Genomic DNA, 14,672 nt, shown 5'->3' on the forward strand with positions numbered 1-14,672 from the left:
TATATAATTAATAAATCAGTAGCTTCAATAATAGTTCCTGTGAAAGCTCATTTACAGTCTTTCAACCAATAGCTAAGCATACATCCATTTATGGTGTGAATGAGGTGCGTGGCACGTTGACAAGATGGCGGAGATTACTGCGTGTGTTTGTGCATTTGAATATGAGACAATCCTTCTTTTCAGCGCATTTGCCTACAGGATTTTGTGTTTTCTTCAGTGATTGGGCAGAACCTGTGAGAGGTCCTGAAACATGCAAACACAGGCAAATTATTTAGGGGCAGTGAGGGGAAGCGGATTGGGGGCCTTTTGTTGTCAGAATGCAGTGAAGTCTTCCAGAGGACACGAATACCAGGTATGTTCTGTTGGATATTATAAACTATGAAATTGATCATGTTGATTTACATGTTTGCAATAAATCACATGTTCTGCAGTTTATCATAAGAAAAATAGACTGAAGAGGCAAACAAATTTCCAAATTCTTAAAAAATTTCTGTTTTTGTTATTCTGTATTCTGTTATATTTGATTTACCAAAAAATATTATTTGATAATGATCTCCTCTTCTAAAAAAAGAAAACAAAGCAACAAAAGGGAAGAAGAGCCACTGAAACCGTTCTCATCCGAGCAACATGGAGTACACATTCAGAGCAGTGAATCACAGCGCTGGGATTATAATCTGGAGAATCGAGGTACTTTACCACTTTGATACTACAGTATGACTGTTGAAGTTCCCAAATCAGGTGTTTGGTCATTAGAAATGGCCAAAGTCCTGGCATGAATGACAAAAACAGCAGTGAGGATGTGGGGAAATTTAAGCTATCAGATCTGAAACCAAATTTTCTTTTATCTGTGCAACAGAAAATGGAGCTGGTACAAGTCCCAGAGAAATCTTATGGAAACTTTTATGAGGGCGACTGCTACGTACTTCTGTCTGTAAGTCTGAGAAAGTCACTAATTGTGGTTTATGTTGCAGTGGCTGCTAATTTGAAACGCCCACTGTATTTGTAGACTTTATATAACACAGCTAAAGCATGAAGCTTTTGTCTTTCAATATATCAGATAACCTGATCCGGGTCTGATTGACACCCCGCACGCTCTCTTCCTTCTCTCAACCACAGACCCAGAAGACAAGCTCCTCTCTCAGTTACGATATCCACTACTGGATCGGCTCACAGTCCACTACGGATGAACAGGGTGCCGCTGCTCTTTACACCATACAGCTCGATGAATTCTTGGGTTCCACTCCGGTCCAGCACCGCGAGGTTCAGAATCACGAGTCAGATGCCTTTAGAGGCTACTTCAAACAAGGATTGATGTGAGTGAAAATGTGGGTACAGAAGGCGATCGTTTTATAGACAGAGACACAAAACCAAATAATCATCATCCTTTCTTATTCAGCTGTAAGAAAGGTGGAGTTGCATCAGGTATGAGGCACATCGAAACCAACTGCTATGATGTTAAGAGACTGCTTCATGTCAAAGGGAGGAAAAGAGTCATTGCAAACGAGGTACGCCACATTTCACGCTACTTAACATTATGGGACACAAGAAGAGAGATTGATGTCTTAAATTGTTTCAGGTGGAGATGAGCTGGAAGAGCTTCAACCTTGGAGATGTGTTTTTGTTGGACATTGGAAAGACCATCGTTCAGTGGAACGGACCCAAGAGTAACAAACAGGAAAAACTTAAAGTAAGATGTTTGTGACTGTGTGCGTTTTCTATCTATGATCTACTATGATCATAGGAACTGAAAATGACATCCATGCTGTAACTGCTCTAGTGTTATATTTGCAGTATTGTATCGGAGTGTGAGATATATGTTTAAGTTGTTCTGAAACAAGGCTTTTCGTGCTGCTCACCCCAGATATTAATATAATTTTTAATCCTCTAAAGCTTTGCTGTGTGTGCAGTCAAAACCCATTTCCTTCTTCCTGTAAGAAGGGCTGAGGCTATGAATTATTCATTATTCCACCGCACACAGTTCAAAACTACAGCAATGCAGTGAGGACTGAAGCTTTCAGGGCATATTTATATTCTAGGTGCTTATACAACTATTGTACTCCAAATCTAAGTTAGTTGAGATGTAACATTTATCCAATAGTAACATGGCCCATCATAATATGCAAAATTGTGACTATTATTATAGCAACAAACAACTGTTGCTACGTAAAGAGATAGTGGTTGCTTTGAAGTAGCTCGATGCATGATTTTGCATGTGAGCCTGCCCATTTGGCTAGCTCGTGCTTGCCCTGCACTCCGCTCATAGAGTACAACGCATAATGCTTTTGATGTAGCCCCCCCCCCGCCCCCCTTCACTTCCCCTTCAAGTAAACACTGTTAGGTGCATTTTTGCAGTTCCCTCAGCTGGCCCCTGCTCAGCTGTCGCCATGATGACAGGTGTTTAGAGCCAATGGAAATTCTCCTTATCCAGTGTTTTGCACTTTTACATATTCTTTTAGATGACTCATTCCAGATGTGTGCTAACAAAAGCGTGGTTGAAATGTTTTTTTCTTTCTGTCTTTTGCGGTACACAGATTAGCAATCAGATTGTCACTACACCAATGAAATCTTACATCATATACCTCATTTTCTGAGATTTCTTGATTTTGTGGTGTTTCGCTTTTTGCTTCTCAGGGTATGATGTTGGCCAAAGACATCCGAGACAGAGAACGAGGAGGTCGGGCGGAGATCCGAGTGATCGAAGGTGACGCAGAGAGCAACTCTCCTCAAACTATGGAGATCCTGAACAGTGTTCTTGGAGCCAGAAGCTCAGGGCTGACAGACGGACCTCCAGACAAAACTCCTGACCAGGAACAGAAGTCAAATCTCACTCTTCACCAGTGAGCTGCAGCCAGGCCAAGCGTTTCGTGTAGTTCACATCCGGTCAAAGCGCTGTTTCTTTCTACTCATTATTTTTTTTCTCTTTTATTTCAGTGTGACAGATGCGGATGGTCAGATGACTGTCACAGAAATTGCTTCTAGACCACTGGTTCAGGATCTCCTGAAACACGACGTGAGTTGGTGCAATATTGCCCTATTAAAAAATGCCACCATGAAATTGGGTGTGGTTGTTCGTCTAGTGGGATAATCCTGTTCACCAGTGTCTGGACTGAAATGACTCAGAAATACAGTATTTACTGATGGTAAGAAATTACTTATTACACAATTGTGTGTTTAGGACTGCTACTTCCTGGATCAGGGAGGGACAAAGATCTTTGTGTGGAAGGGGAAGAAAGCCAACAAAGCTGAGAGACAGGCTACGATGGCCAGAGCCTTGGTGAGTGTCTCTACATCATCTCAAGGATCTTTAGCTGGTGTTTGATCAATATTATAGACACTCAGTTGCTCAAGTGTATAAGATACAACTCATAGCTAAATCTAATGCAGTTTACTGCAGGAGTGCTCCAATAATCTACAATAGTGCATGCGTGGGTTTTTGTCTGATTGGACGGTGTAGGAGTTCATCAAAACCAAAAACTACCCGAACACAACAAATGTGGAGACGGTCAATGACGGGGCAGAGTCAGCTCTCTTCAAGCAGCTGTTCCAGAGGTGGACTGTAAAGGACCAGACTCAAGGTCTGGGCAAAGTGAATTCAAAAGGAAAAGTGGGTATGTATGTTCTTAAGTTTGCACAAACACAACGAGCACAGAATAAAAGTAATGCTCCTGAATCCTGAATAAAAATAAACACGGGTTCTGTTTTGCTTCAGCTCATATCAAACAGGAAAAGTTTGATGCCTCTCTGATGCATGTGATGCCAAAGGTTGCTGCACAGGAACGAATGGTGGACGATGGATCAGGTCAAGTGGAGGTAACCGGGACCATTTCACTTTTAGGAGGATCAGTCCATAATCAACATGAGTGAATACTGTCAGCTTCATCCGCGCTATGCTACCATTAACAATTAGATCAAAGTACAATTTGATCAATAACAACAGGTAAAAAAGACAAAGTCTCAGTGCTGACATCCTTGGGGGCCCAGACTGGCAATAGCTTGTGGTAATTTGATTAACTAGATCTCAAAATGCCCTTTTCACAGCCCACACTTTGACTTGTCAGGAAAAGCAGCAGGTGTTACTGATAACAATAACAAAGCCTCCGTTCTGTTCAATTGAGCTGCGACAGTTTGACAGTGAGCTTTATTTTATTATTTACACCTGTGCACAGTTTCTTATTGTGACATGTCTAAATGCGTCCTATGAAAAAAGGAATGCTTTGCTTTCGATTCCTTACCAACACCTTTTTTCTCATGCCAATGAGCGTTGGAGCATCATGGGAGCACTAACCTCTCTACAGACGTTAAGCTCAACGAACTGTGATGTAATGTTATTGAAGCTCTTTAACGTTCCCAGGTGTGGAGAATTGAGAACCTGGAGCTTGTCCCGGTGGACCCTCAATCGTACGGATACTTCTATGGAGGAGACTGCTACCTGATCCTCTACTCTTACTTGGTTCACAGCAAGAAGTACTATCTGCTCTACATTTGGCAGGTGAGAATTTTCTTTAAAAGCCACTTAGATTATGATAATAATTTAATACACTAAAGTATTAATCTTCTTACATTGTTACATAAAGACAGTTTTTCCCTCACGTTCACTGCTTTAGCCATTTCTTCCCTGCAAAATTTAATTGACTTATTTTACCCCTTCATTCAGGGTCGTCATGCAACACAGGATGAAGTTGCAGCCTCAGCATTTCAGGCTGTGGACTTGGATCAGAAGTACGGTGGTGAGCCAGTTCAAGTCAGAATAACAATGGGCAAAGAACCAAGACACTTTCTGGCCATGTTTAAGGGTAAAATGGTCATCTTTGAGGTACAACTCCCTTCATAATCATTTATTTGGAAGTGTCCTTGTGGATAATGTTTCTATGCGAGTAACGACTGTTTGTCATTTTTTCTTTGAGGGGGGCACGTCTAGAAAAGGGTCTTCCGACCCCGAGCCCCCGATAAGGTTTTTCCAGGTCCATGGTTCTGACCCGTACAACACAAAAGCCATTGAGGTCCCTGCGCTGGCTACCTCTCTGAACTCCAATGATGTGTTTTTACTAAAGAGCCAATCAGGAATCCATCTGTGGTGTGGAAAGGTAAAAGACATGTTTTGACATCATAATGTTACACTGATAGTATGAACTGAATTGTATTAGCTCCTGCGGTAAATGGGACCAGTTGGGAAGTCTTCCCAAAATAATCTCATATTAGCAAGTTGACACCTGTGGTTATTGATGAGATGTCTCTTGATGTCGTCGTGGCGCAGGGGTAGAGCGGGTGTGCTGGGAACCACAAGGTTGGTGGTTCCGGGTTCGAGTCCCGGATGCCCCATGTCCCAAGTCGAAGTGTCTAAACCCCAATTGCTCCCTGGGCAAAAATGTAAAAAATCCATGGGTTAAAAAATGTGATGTAAATCGCTTTGGATGAAAGTGTCAACCAAATACCTGTAATGTAATATATAATGTTTGGGTCTCTATTTACTCTTTGCCATACAGTGTACATGGTAACTATGACTCACCTTCTGTTGCCAGGGATCAAGTGGAGACGAGAGAGCCATGGCAAAGGAGGTGAGCTGTGTGATTGGACAGGGCTCTGAGGAGATCGTGGCAGAGGGTCAGGAGCCCGTTGAGTTCTGGGAGTTGCTCGGAGGGAAAGCTCCCTATGCTAGTGAGAAGAGGTGATGATGACACGATACTAATATTTGCAAAAATGGCTTTGTGAAGACTGTTTGCAGCAACGGTAATGCGTTTGCCACTTTTTTGACGTGTCACCTTGATGATTGCAGATTACAGCAGATGGTGTCCGACCACCAGGCGCGCTTGTTCGAATGCTCCAATAAGACGGGCTGTTTCATCGTGAATGAGGTGACTCAGTTCACACAGGATGACCTCATTGAGGATGATGTCATGCTGCTGGACACATGGGACCAGGTGAGGTAGACAGTTAATGTAGTGCCTGTAGTACATTTGCATGGTACAAAAACTGAATGATAACATCCCCGATATACCTGCATTTCTTTGTAGGCTTTTCTGTGCCATGTTACTTTCTCCTAAAAGGGCTGTTTGTTATTGTTTGTCCCAGGTGTTTCTGTGGATTGGTAAAGAGGCCAATGAGGTTGAACGTAAAGAATCAGTGGTGACCAGCCAAGAGTACCTGCGCACCCACCCGGGCACCAGAGACCCTGACACCCCCGTCCTCTTGATCAAGCAGGGTTTTGAGCCGCCCACATTCACTGGGTGGTTCACAGCCTGGGACCCCTTCAAATGGAATGTGAGTACTTTTGAACTGGAATGGAGCATCAACATGTACATTGAGGAGGATAAAAATGACATTTCTTTCTTTTAGGGAGGAAAGAGCTATGAGGATTTGAAAAAGGAGTTGGGAGAAGAAGCAGCACCGGTTAATGTTACAACAGTAAGCATGGTTTTATTGTTTTAGAAATGTGTCTAATACAAAATGTTACCCTTTTTCTGAATGCACGTCGCTAATGGATGGAGGTTGTGTACAGAGGCACATTCAGGAATGGTTACTGTAGGGTTGCAGACATCCAGTCTAACCTCAAGCATTATGTTGTTAGCTATTGTTAGTTATAATAACAATTAATGGACAGGAGTAAAAAACTTGCATCAACAAAGTACTCGATCACCATCTGATTCAATGCCACAACAGAAAGTGATAAATGAGTAGAATTTCAATAATCTAAACTGAACCTCAATGGGACTTTCTAGGAGCAGAAGTGTGTTGAAAGTAAGAAAATCTTTCAGTCTTTTCCACCCAACGACTTGGTCAACAAGATAAACAGCGAGCTGCCTGAAGGTGTTGACCCAACCCAGAAAGAGGTAGATGTGTGTGTGTGTGTGTGTGTGTGTGTGTGTGTGTGTGTGTGTGTGTGTGTGTGTGTGTGTGTGTGTGTGTGTGTGTGCGCGCGCATACCATAGTGTGATAGAGTGAAATATCACATTTAATTGTCCACCGTGGGAATTCTTAATTTCACTATGTGTTCGGATAAAAAAAGCAAAATTCAAACCTAAAAATATATTCTAATCATTTATTTTTATTGAATATATTTATATTAAATGTGTTTCTCAATATGTATTTATTTAAGCTGACAGTATAAAAATTGGCCATTTTTTGCATGTTAAGCTAAACTGCTCTCTCCACTTTCCTTTTTATTTGTACAAAATTACATATTTACATTTGAGAAACATCCTTGGCAGTTCATTTGTAATAACACAAAGCATTGCTATCCAATTTAACTCAAGGCGTCCCATCATTCTCATTGTACTCGCTGTTTCATTGTTTTTATCATTCAGGACCATTACTTATTAATCAACACAGGCCTTGATTCTTTCCCTGTTCTGTCTTTGATGAGTCAGCATTGTGCACCCTATTGCATAACCATGCTTTGCTGTTAAATACGACCAAAAATGTATTATATATCATGTTTCACTAAAATGTGCTTTTCAGAAACACCTGTCTGACTCCGACTTCAACTTGGTATTTGGGATGACCAAAGACAACTTTGTCAGCTTGCCAGGGTGGAAACAACTGAAAATGAAGAAGGAAAAGGGGATGTTTTGATCATATTTCTTTATTTGAAATAAAGAGTTTTTTTAGCAGTAGTAACCCAATCTGATCTTCAATTCATAATTTTCAAAAATATTTAGTACTTCATTATTTTGAAACCTTTGCTTATGTTATACAATCAACTCTTGGCTTGTGATAATATTTGAACTCCCAGTATGAGAACATGTAAACCATTTTATCTGCTTATCTTCGTGTGTTTGTGTGGCATAGCTTACCTCTTCTGAAATAACACACCATGTCCGAACAAAATGTGAAACAAGGCCAACGAGACTTAACTACTACTTGTATATTTAGAATGAATACATGTAGAATTGGTTGCAGAGACTCACACTTTCTCAAAGCACCAGTCAACATGGCGGTGCAAGCGATAACAGTGCATTGGCACCACTCAACAGCTGCTGGGTGGGAACTGTTTGGTGACTTCAATCAGATTTTTGGCAAAATGATATATGTAAAAGTCTGAATAATGAAGTTGTCTATGTTACGTCTACAGCATTTTACATTTAACAGGAATAGATCCCTCGAAGGGGGAATTGACATTTACCCTCAGAATTTCCATGGCATAACTGTCCTTCTGTTTTCAGCTTCACAACTTTCTATGTAACTTTAGTGATGGTGAATCTTTTAACATGTCGTGAATATTTTATATCCAAGTTGAAAACAATGACAGACATCAACACTATTCACTGTTTTTATTTTGATATGTCTGGAATGTATTTTCTGTTATAAGTAAAAATGAATGTAACTGACTGTTCCATCTGAACCATTCATACTAAGTAAATGTCATAGAAATGACGTAGACCCATAAAAGACAAACTTAGTAAGAACATTTGCAGTAAAGAATATTAAAAACACAACCAATTTGATGAATTGATGAATAACTCCACCGCTGCGTTCAAACTTCAAAACAGCTACAGCGATGGAATTCTAAAAATGTGTTCAAAGTCAGACTTACGTAACTCTACTGGTTTGTTACAACAAACCAAATCCTTTGACCTGACAGGAAAGCACAAGGTATATAAATTGAATCATAGATAAGACAAACAATCAATGATTGTGGCTGGTCATGTAAAAAAAAAGTCTGACCATTTGTTGCAACTGGCCTGACGACAGGTCAAGACCTGACGACAGCACACAATCACTCTCACTCACTCACGTGGAACAAGCAGCACGTAATCTGGGCAGTTGGTGTCAAAGGCTTTGTGTGTCATGGCAGCTAACACAACAGATAATCAGATACAAGCAGGTGAACCAGCCGTATGTTGAAATGTAACAAAGTAACGCAAAAGGCAAATAAGTAGATACAGACATTAACCAACAACAAAAGCAGCTAAATGCAGCAATATTGTATCTATATGTCAGTGTATTGATATTGCTTTGTTTTTATGTGTAACAGAATTAGAGGCTAAATTACCGTCACATGATTTGTTCAATCAAAACTGATTTTGCTAAAGAGACACCATAAAATAACTGAACAGATTGATACATTATCGAACAAAGAAAGGAAATCCCTTTGAAATCCCCATCTTCAAAGTAAATACCGTATCGGATTTTTTCATATAAACGTTAACTGTGTGCTAAAGTAATGATTACAGAAACATCAATTCATGTGGAATTTGGAAATAATAATCATTCTCCTCAGGTGCGTGAGGTGGAAGGGCCCATACCAGCATCGAGCAAGAAGGAAATCTCAGTAAAAAACAAACAAAAGATTCTAATTAAATAAAAAGGGTTTGTGGCTATCGCAGAAGATGAAAGACTACTTTTAGCCAATTTCACTGCAAACATACAGCATCACAGACAGAGAAGAAGCCTGCAGCAGGGCCGCTCGTTACTTCTCGCTGACGCGTTTGGTTGTCAAAGGAATATCGTTTCTAATGAAGTTGGACAATGTTATGCCACAATACAAAAAAAGTGCAAATGCAGCCAAATCTATTTCCCTAAATATCCTAACAACATAAAAACAGGAAAAGGGGACGTGAATAGAAAGTTACAAAAGTGAATCTTCTTTTAAAGATCAGCAAGGGAGCACATAAATAGCATTTTCCCTTAATTAAAAAAAGAAATCTGTAATTTAAAATATTTTAAACATCCTTAACTTCCTGATGCTGACCCTGTTCAAAACGATCCTCCAGCAGGCTCTGCAACTGCTGCTTATACAAATTCCTGCATTTCTGACGTTATAGAAGCCAAAAACAGTAACCGTTCCCATTAAATATAATTACAGAGCTCACTGTTTTGTCATCTCGATGAATGACCTGGCAGCGGCTAGTATACAAACAAACCTTAACAAAAGAGGCAAACAGACAAAGCAGCACGAACTATAGTCCGATCCACCAATTACAAAAAATATGACAAAGATAAAAAGAAATTATTGGCAAATAATAGTAAGTAATCATTAGTTGAATTTCAGCTTGTTAACAAATGGATCCTGAGTTTCTTTGTCTGGTGAAAACTGAAATATAGAATTGTAAAATAGTATTATGTATATAGTGTATAACAGTATAAAATTATAACTAATTATACAGTAAGCTGAGGGATAATTCATTATTTTGTTAAAAACAATTGTAAAACCTAGTGTAAAATTATCATTACCCAGAGCCTAAAGGGACGTTTTATTGTTGGCCTCAAAGTTTTTTAAGAACATCGTTATCAGATCAAAGAGCTCTTGAATCATACCAAATTACCAATAATCAATCAATCACCTTCGGCCTGTCGTCCAGTAGTAGGTTGAACACATTAAGACACTACACAGCTATCTGGGTCTTTGGTTTTCTCGTCATCGACCAGGCAGCTTTTAGTAGAACATTTTTTGGAATCATCAGGCAGCTCCGAATTGTCCAATTCATCCGGAAACCTCCTGTCCTGCTCTGGAGTCTCAGCAGAAGCATCCTCGTAGGCACTTATGCTGTCTGAGTCGTTCCTGTCGGGAGAGGGATCTCGTCCACTCGCGACACCATTTTCATAAGGCCTCCGTAGGACGCCGTCCTCACTTGATGGGTAATCCACCGCAAGAGACGGCAACTGGTTCAGCGGCTTGGTGACCACCTTCTGCACCTTCGTCAGGACGCATTCCTCGTCCTCTGCCCTTTCCTTCTGTCCTCCTTTGTCTGACGCCTGGCCTTGGCTTCCACCACCGTGAGGTTCACACAGCTGGGAGCTTTTGGTCAATTCCTTTGTATCATTTTTTATTTGGGGACTCCCACACGGCGCGGCCACTGTCGCAGATGCTTTGTTATTCCTCTCCTGCAAAGGGATATCAAGCGGTTCGCTGTTAAATGAAGTGTCCTTCCAGATAAAACACAATGTAGCGGTGTGCTACTTATATTAATGTGCATGATAATTTAATACATTCTCCGAACTACACGGAGGGAAACAAATGAAAAATCAAACTTTATAAAACAACTAAATGCCTGATTGTGAAATAAATAAAACATCCCAGTTCTACAAAGGCTCAGATGATTTTGACCTTACAGGATTTTTTTTTTTTAAATTCAGCGACAAATTAAGTTTGGGGTGATCATCACAATATAGATCTTTTCATACATCAACAAAATAGCAGATGTTGTGCTAGTTCAATTCATTAAAAGTCAGTATGAAAAAAAACATGGTTTTGTTTAATGTGGTTTGTTTAATAATTGACAGATAAAAAGTATTTTATAATTTATTTAAGAGCTTTTGTGCTTGATAAGAGTGCTTGTTATTATCATCTTAGACGACTTTAAACATTTATCATGATATCTAAAGATATATATATCGTTTGGTGTAATAATGCCTCCTCTCCTCCCATTTCACCTCTTTTAAACTTTCCACTTCTTGCATCAGAGAGCAAACCATGCTCTCCGATTTCTTTTTGGCCTCTCTCTCTCGTTCCAACTCCTAAAAGTTAAAAGAAAAACAGTTGGTCAGCGTCATACTTTGTTGAATCAAGTGAAAAAACAAACTTGTTATTGCAGAGATTGAAAACTAAAACACTTCTTTATATTGCCGATGTTAGACGTGTAAAAATTAGGCTTTTAAGTGGTGTTTCAGACTAGTGAAGCCTCAACGCACCGTACTGGCCTGTCCAGCTTCCCTCTGGGCCTCTGCCAGCAGCTCCTCTACACTCTCCAGCGTGTCCTGCAGGACGTCCACCTGGAACAACAGAGTCTCTCGCTCGACCTCCAGCCCACGCAGCTCCTGCACCACCTCTTCATAGCTGGCCTGGAGCTCCAGCTGCACCACAAAAACAGTTAGAGATCAGTGTGGGCAAATTTAGAGGAACACATCCCCATCAGTGGGTGGACAAGTGCTTAGTAAGCTCTCAGAGGCATCAGTAAGAGGCCGACAATCCCTCAGCATGGAAAAGAATATGCATCACTTTGGTGATCTATGAGGGCTGATGGAACAGTTCACCACACTTTAAATAATAATAGTCATAGTAACAGTAAGAAATACTCACCATTTCTGGGAGTCCCATGTAGAGCTCCTGGTCGGACTGCTGAAAGGAGGGAAATAAAGTAGTTAATTTGTAAATAATGTTTATAGTTGTGCAATAAAGAGAAGCATGTTCGAATAGATCATATTGGATATTTTTTCTTCACTTCTCTCCACACAAATAGAATATGACTTGTCAGCAAATGTCACAACTTAACGACAAGTTAAAGGTCTGCCATGAAAAAATGCCTTATTAGTCCCCAAAAAAATAAAAAATGTATTATGAAACATTTCATTTTACACAATTTTGGCATTTCCTTAAATCCTGTGACCTCATTAGGAATGTAGACGTTAATATTTAATCTCACCTTATCACATTCTCTGTGTGATAGCAGCTGTTCCCAGTAATGGACGGGGTTAAACTTTGAATGACTGTGCTAGCAGGAACTAATCTCTCAGTATGTCTGAAGGACACCAATGCTTCATCTGGTCAACTCCTTTGTTTTCCTTTTTATGGAGTTCATAATCTACCGTCACAATTCCAAAAACATAGCAAACATTTCTACAGCATAATCACAGCTATCAAAATGGGACCCAATATAAACACTGTATAGCACGATGCATGTTAACAGCTCAGAGTTCAGCATTTGCTTCAGGATGAGGTGAGGATGATCCTTTACCTATGTACCAATAACAAAAGCAGTTTGTCAAACAAATCTAGTTATCTGATTTAAAAAAAAAAAAAGATTGTGAATCAGTGGTTAATATGTCACGTTGCATTGTGTGTGCATATCAGAATTACATAAATCATGAATCTCAAACTGAGTTGGTTTAATACTAAGTACAAATATTCCCCTCTAAAATGTAATGGAGTGACGTTAGATGTAGAGCGCAGCATACAATGGAAATACTCAAGCACCTCAAAAACGTGCAACGCAAACAATTACAAATCATATTTTCATCATTAAACTACAAATACGCACGCGTAGAGAAACCAGTTAAGGTTTAAAAAACAGTTTGGGTGTAACACCGGTCCACCCATGGCTCACGCTCATGTTACCTGGCTCTTACCTGACTGTCAGTCCGCCTCTTCAGGGTCCCCGCTCGGCTGTCGCTTCGTGTCAGACGCCTGGTTGAAATCTCGGCCTGATAAGGAGACAAAACCAAACAGCACCGCGGGTTGGTGAAAGAGCCTAGCAACACATTACACATAAACAGGCTAACGGTTGCTATGCTAACGTCAGTAATGAGGAAGTGAACGGAAGCCTCAGGCCCAAGTGTTCGTTTGAGTCGTCGGTAATCCTCAAAAGGTTAGGCAAATTAAATTCACAAAGACGACTTAACGGACGTTAAATATTTTTTAAAGTCCAATACTGAGCGCCATCACATCGTTGTCGTTGTGCTTTTTGCGAGCTCCAAACAATCAGTAACGACGCCGCTCACCTCTTTTATGATACTGCGGAGCGACTCGTCCTCGCTCAGTCCCCGAGATAACGTCCGTTTCTTCGGCGAACCGCTGCTGTCCAGCGTGACAGAATGCATGTTTTATATCAATATTTTCGTTTACGTAAGAGACACCTCCGCTCTCTCTGAGTGAAGAGGTGCTTGGTGTTTAGTTTTGTACGCAGCAGCTGGGAGTGACGTATATTGCCGACGCCCAGGCCGACACCTACGGAAAGCCACGGGGACCAAACTTGTAAACCCGCCCTCACTTCGCCCACGCAGTCACAGAATGAAGCCAAAAATCACTGTTTAGAAACTGTTGGGCGTTTTTTTAAATAAGTCCAGGTTCAGATAAGCACCGAGGCACATTTCAAGTTCTGAAACTCATCGAGGAAAACGAGGTGTAGTCGCGGATGTTCATGTGAGCTAATATTGTGTATTTTACGTAGATGAGGGTAGAAACTCTCCACATTGCATTACAATACACACATAGGCAACATCCAAATCGTCCCTTCAAATCACCATGCAAAATTAGTCATCATCATCATCAGCATAAAAAACAAATTGGATTATGAAGCACTGCTCCAACTCAAAACTTTCCACCCAAATCTCAAGGATAGGGCTGAAGATAATAATTTAATATGACAACTTAATTTCTCCACGGAGACAAGGGGCAAGGAGGATGTCTATGGAATGATGTCTTACTTTAGATTCATGTATCTCTTTGATTCTCATTATTATTCTATTACATTTGTGTACTTCATTCATTGATGAACTATTGCTATAACTGATTAATGCATGCATATTTCTGCCCAGACATTTTAATTTGTCTAAGTAGCAAAAGCAAATGTATGACCAATAACATTAAAAATATCTCAGTGTTATTTTATGAGCACAATACATGACCATGAAACCAAAGCAGCTGAATGGAATTGAGCCATCAGACACAAGAGTTTATGTTCTGGTGAGCCGTGGTGAGTCCCACATTCAAACACATTAGCACAGATAAACAACAGGGACGTGTTTGCACCCATTCAGCAGACATATAGTATTTCATGTACAATGCATATCAGTCCTCAATTAGTGTCTCTCTTCATCTAAATGTAAAGATACTTTCACAGTGTGAGTCAGCTGGCTGCTTCCCACTGTTGCTAAGCTAAGCTAACTTTTTGATGGCTGTAGCCTTATATTTATACAGACATAAAATACAATTATTTAAAATTGTACTTGAATATAGT

General features: G+C 40.2%; 2 protein-coding genes across 3 annotated transcripts; one reads left to right on the top strand and one right to left on the bottom strand.

The window, feature by feature from the left end:
• Positions 1-215: 215 nt before the first annotated feature.
• Positions 216-8,662, top strand: avil (advillin). The gene is made up of 20 exons (XM_040204098.2): positions 216-352; positions 572-687; positions 857-931; positions 1,117-1,313; positions 1,397-1,505; positions 1,577-1,687; positions 2,632-2,837; positions 2,932-3,010; positions 3,176-3,274; positions 3,455-3,608; positions 3,710-3,810; positions 4,352-4,489; positions 4,655-4,813; positions 4,905-5,084; positions 5,520-5,665; positions 5,774-5,918; positions 6,070-6,258; positions 6,334-6,402; positions 6,717-6,827; positions 7,456-8,662. The coding sequence occupies exons 2-20, from the start codon at positions 628-630 to the stop codon at positions 7,567-7,569; spliced, it is 2,442 nt and encodes an 813-aa protein (XP_040060032.2). The 5' UTR covers positions 216-352; positions 572-627; the 3' UTR covers positions 7,570-8,662.
• LOC120835332 (uncharacterized) lies at positions 8,253-13,725 on the bottom strand. 2 transcript variants are annotated; one of them, XM_040204195.2, is made up of 6 exons: positions 13,435-13,725; positions 13,063-13,137; positions 12,017-12,052; positions 11,629-11,790; positions 11,371-11,454; positions 8,253-10,821 (listed from the first exon to the last, which is right to left on the bottom strand). In XM_040204195.2, the coding sequence occupies exons 1-6, from the start codon at positions 13,531-13,533 to the stop codon at positions 10,315-10,317; spliced, it is 963 nt and encodes a 320-aa protein (XP_040060129.1). In that variant the 5' UTR covers positions 13,534-13,725; the 3' UTR covers positions 8,253-10,314. The 2 variants fall into 2 exon arrangements, with proteins under 2 accessions (XP_040060129.1, XP_040060128.1); XM_040204194.2 differs by having other exon boundaries at positions 12,017-12,055.
• Between the last annotated feature and the right edge of the window lie 947 nt (positions 13,726-14,672).

The sequence above is a fragment of the Gasterosteus aculeatus genome, chromosome 17 (genome assembly GCF_964276395.1).
Source record: "Gasterosteus aculeatus chromosome 17, fGasAcu3.hap1.1, whole genome shotgun sequence".
Lineage (NCBI taxonomy): Eukaryota > Metazoa > Chordata > Actinopteri > Perciformes > Gasterosteidae > Gasterosteus > Gasterosteus aculeatus.

Coding starts and splice junctions, on each gene's coding strand:
- avil (XM_040204098.2), top strand. CDS start 628: ATGGAGTACACATTCAGAGCAGTGAATCACAGCGCTGGGATTATAATC. Junction 3,011..3,175: donor AGGATCTCCTGAAACACGAC/GTGAGTTGGTGC, acceptor TTGTGTGTTTAG/GACTGCTACTTCCTGGATCA. Junction 4,814..4,904: donor GTAAAATGGTCATCTTTGAG/GTACAACTCCCT, acceptor TTTTTCTTTGAG/GGGGGCACGTCTAGAAAAGG.
- LOC120835332 (XM_040204194.2), bottom strand. CDS start 13,533: ATGCATTCTGTCACGCTGGACAGCAGCGGTTCGCCGAAGAAACGGACG. Junction 12,056..13,062: donor AGAGGCGGACTGACAGTCAG/GTAAGAGCCAGG, acceptor CCCTCCTTTCAG/CAGTCCGACCAGGAGCTCTA. Junction 11,455..11,628: donor AAGCTGGACAGGCCAGTACG/GTGCGTTGAGGC, acceptor TTTAACTTTTAG/GAGTTGGAACGAGAGAGAGA.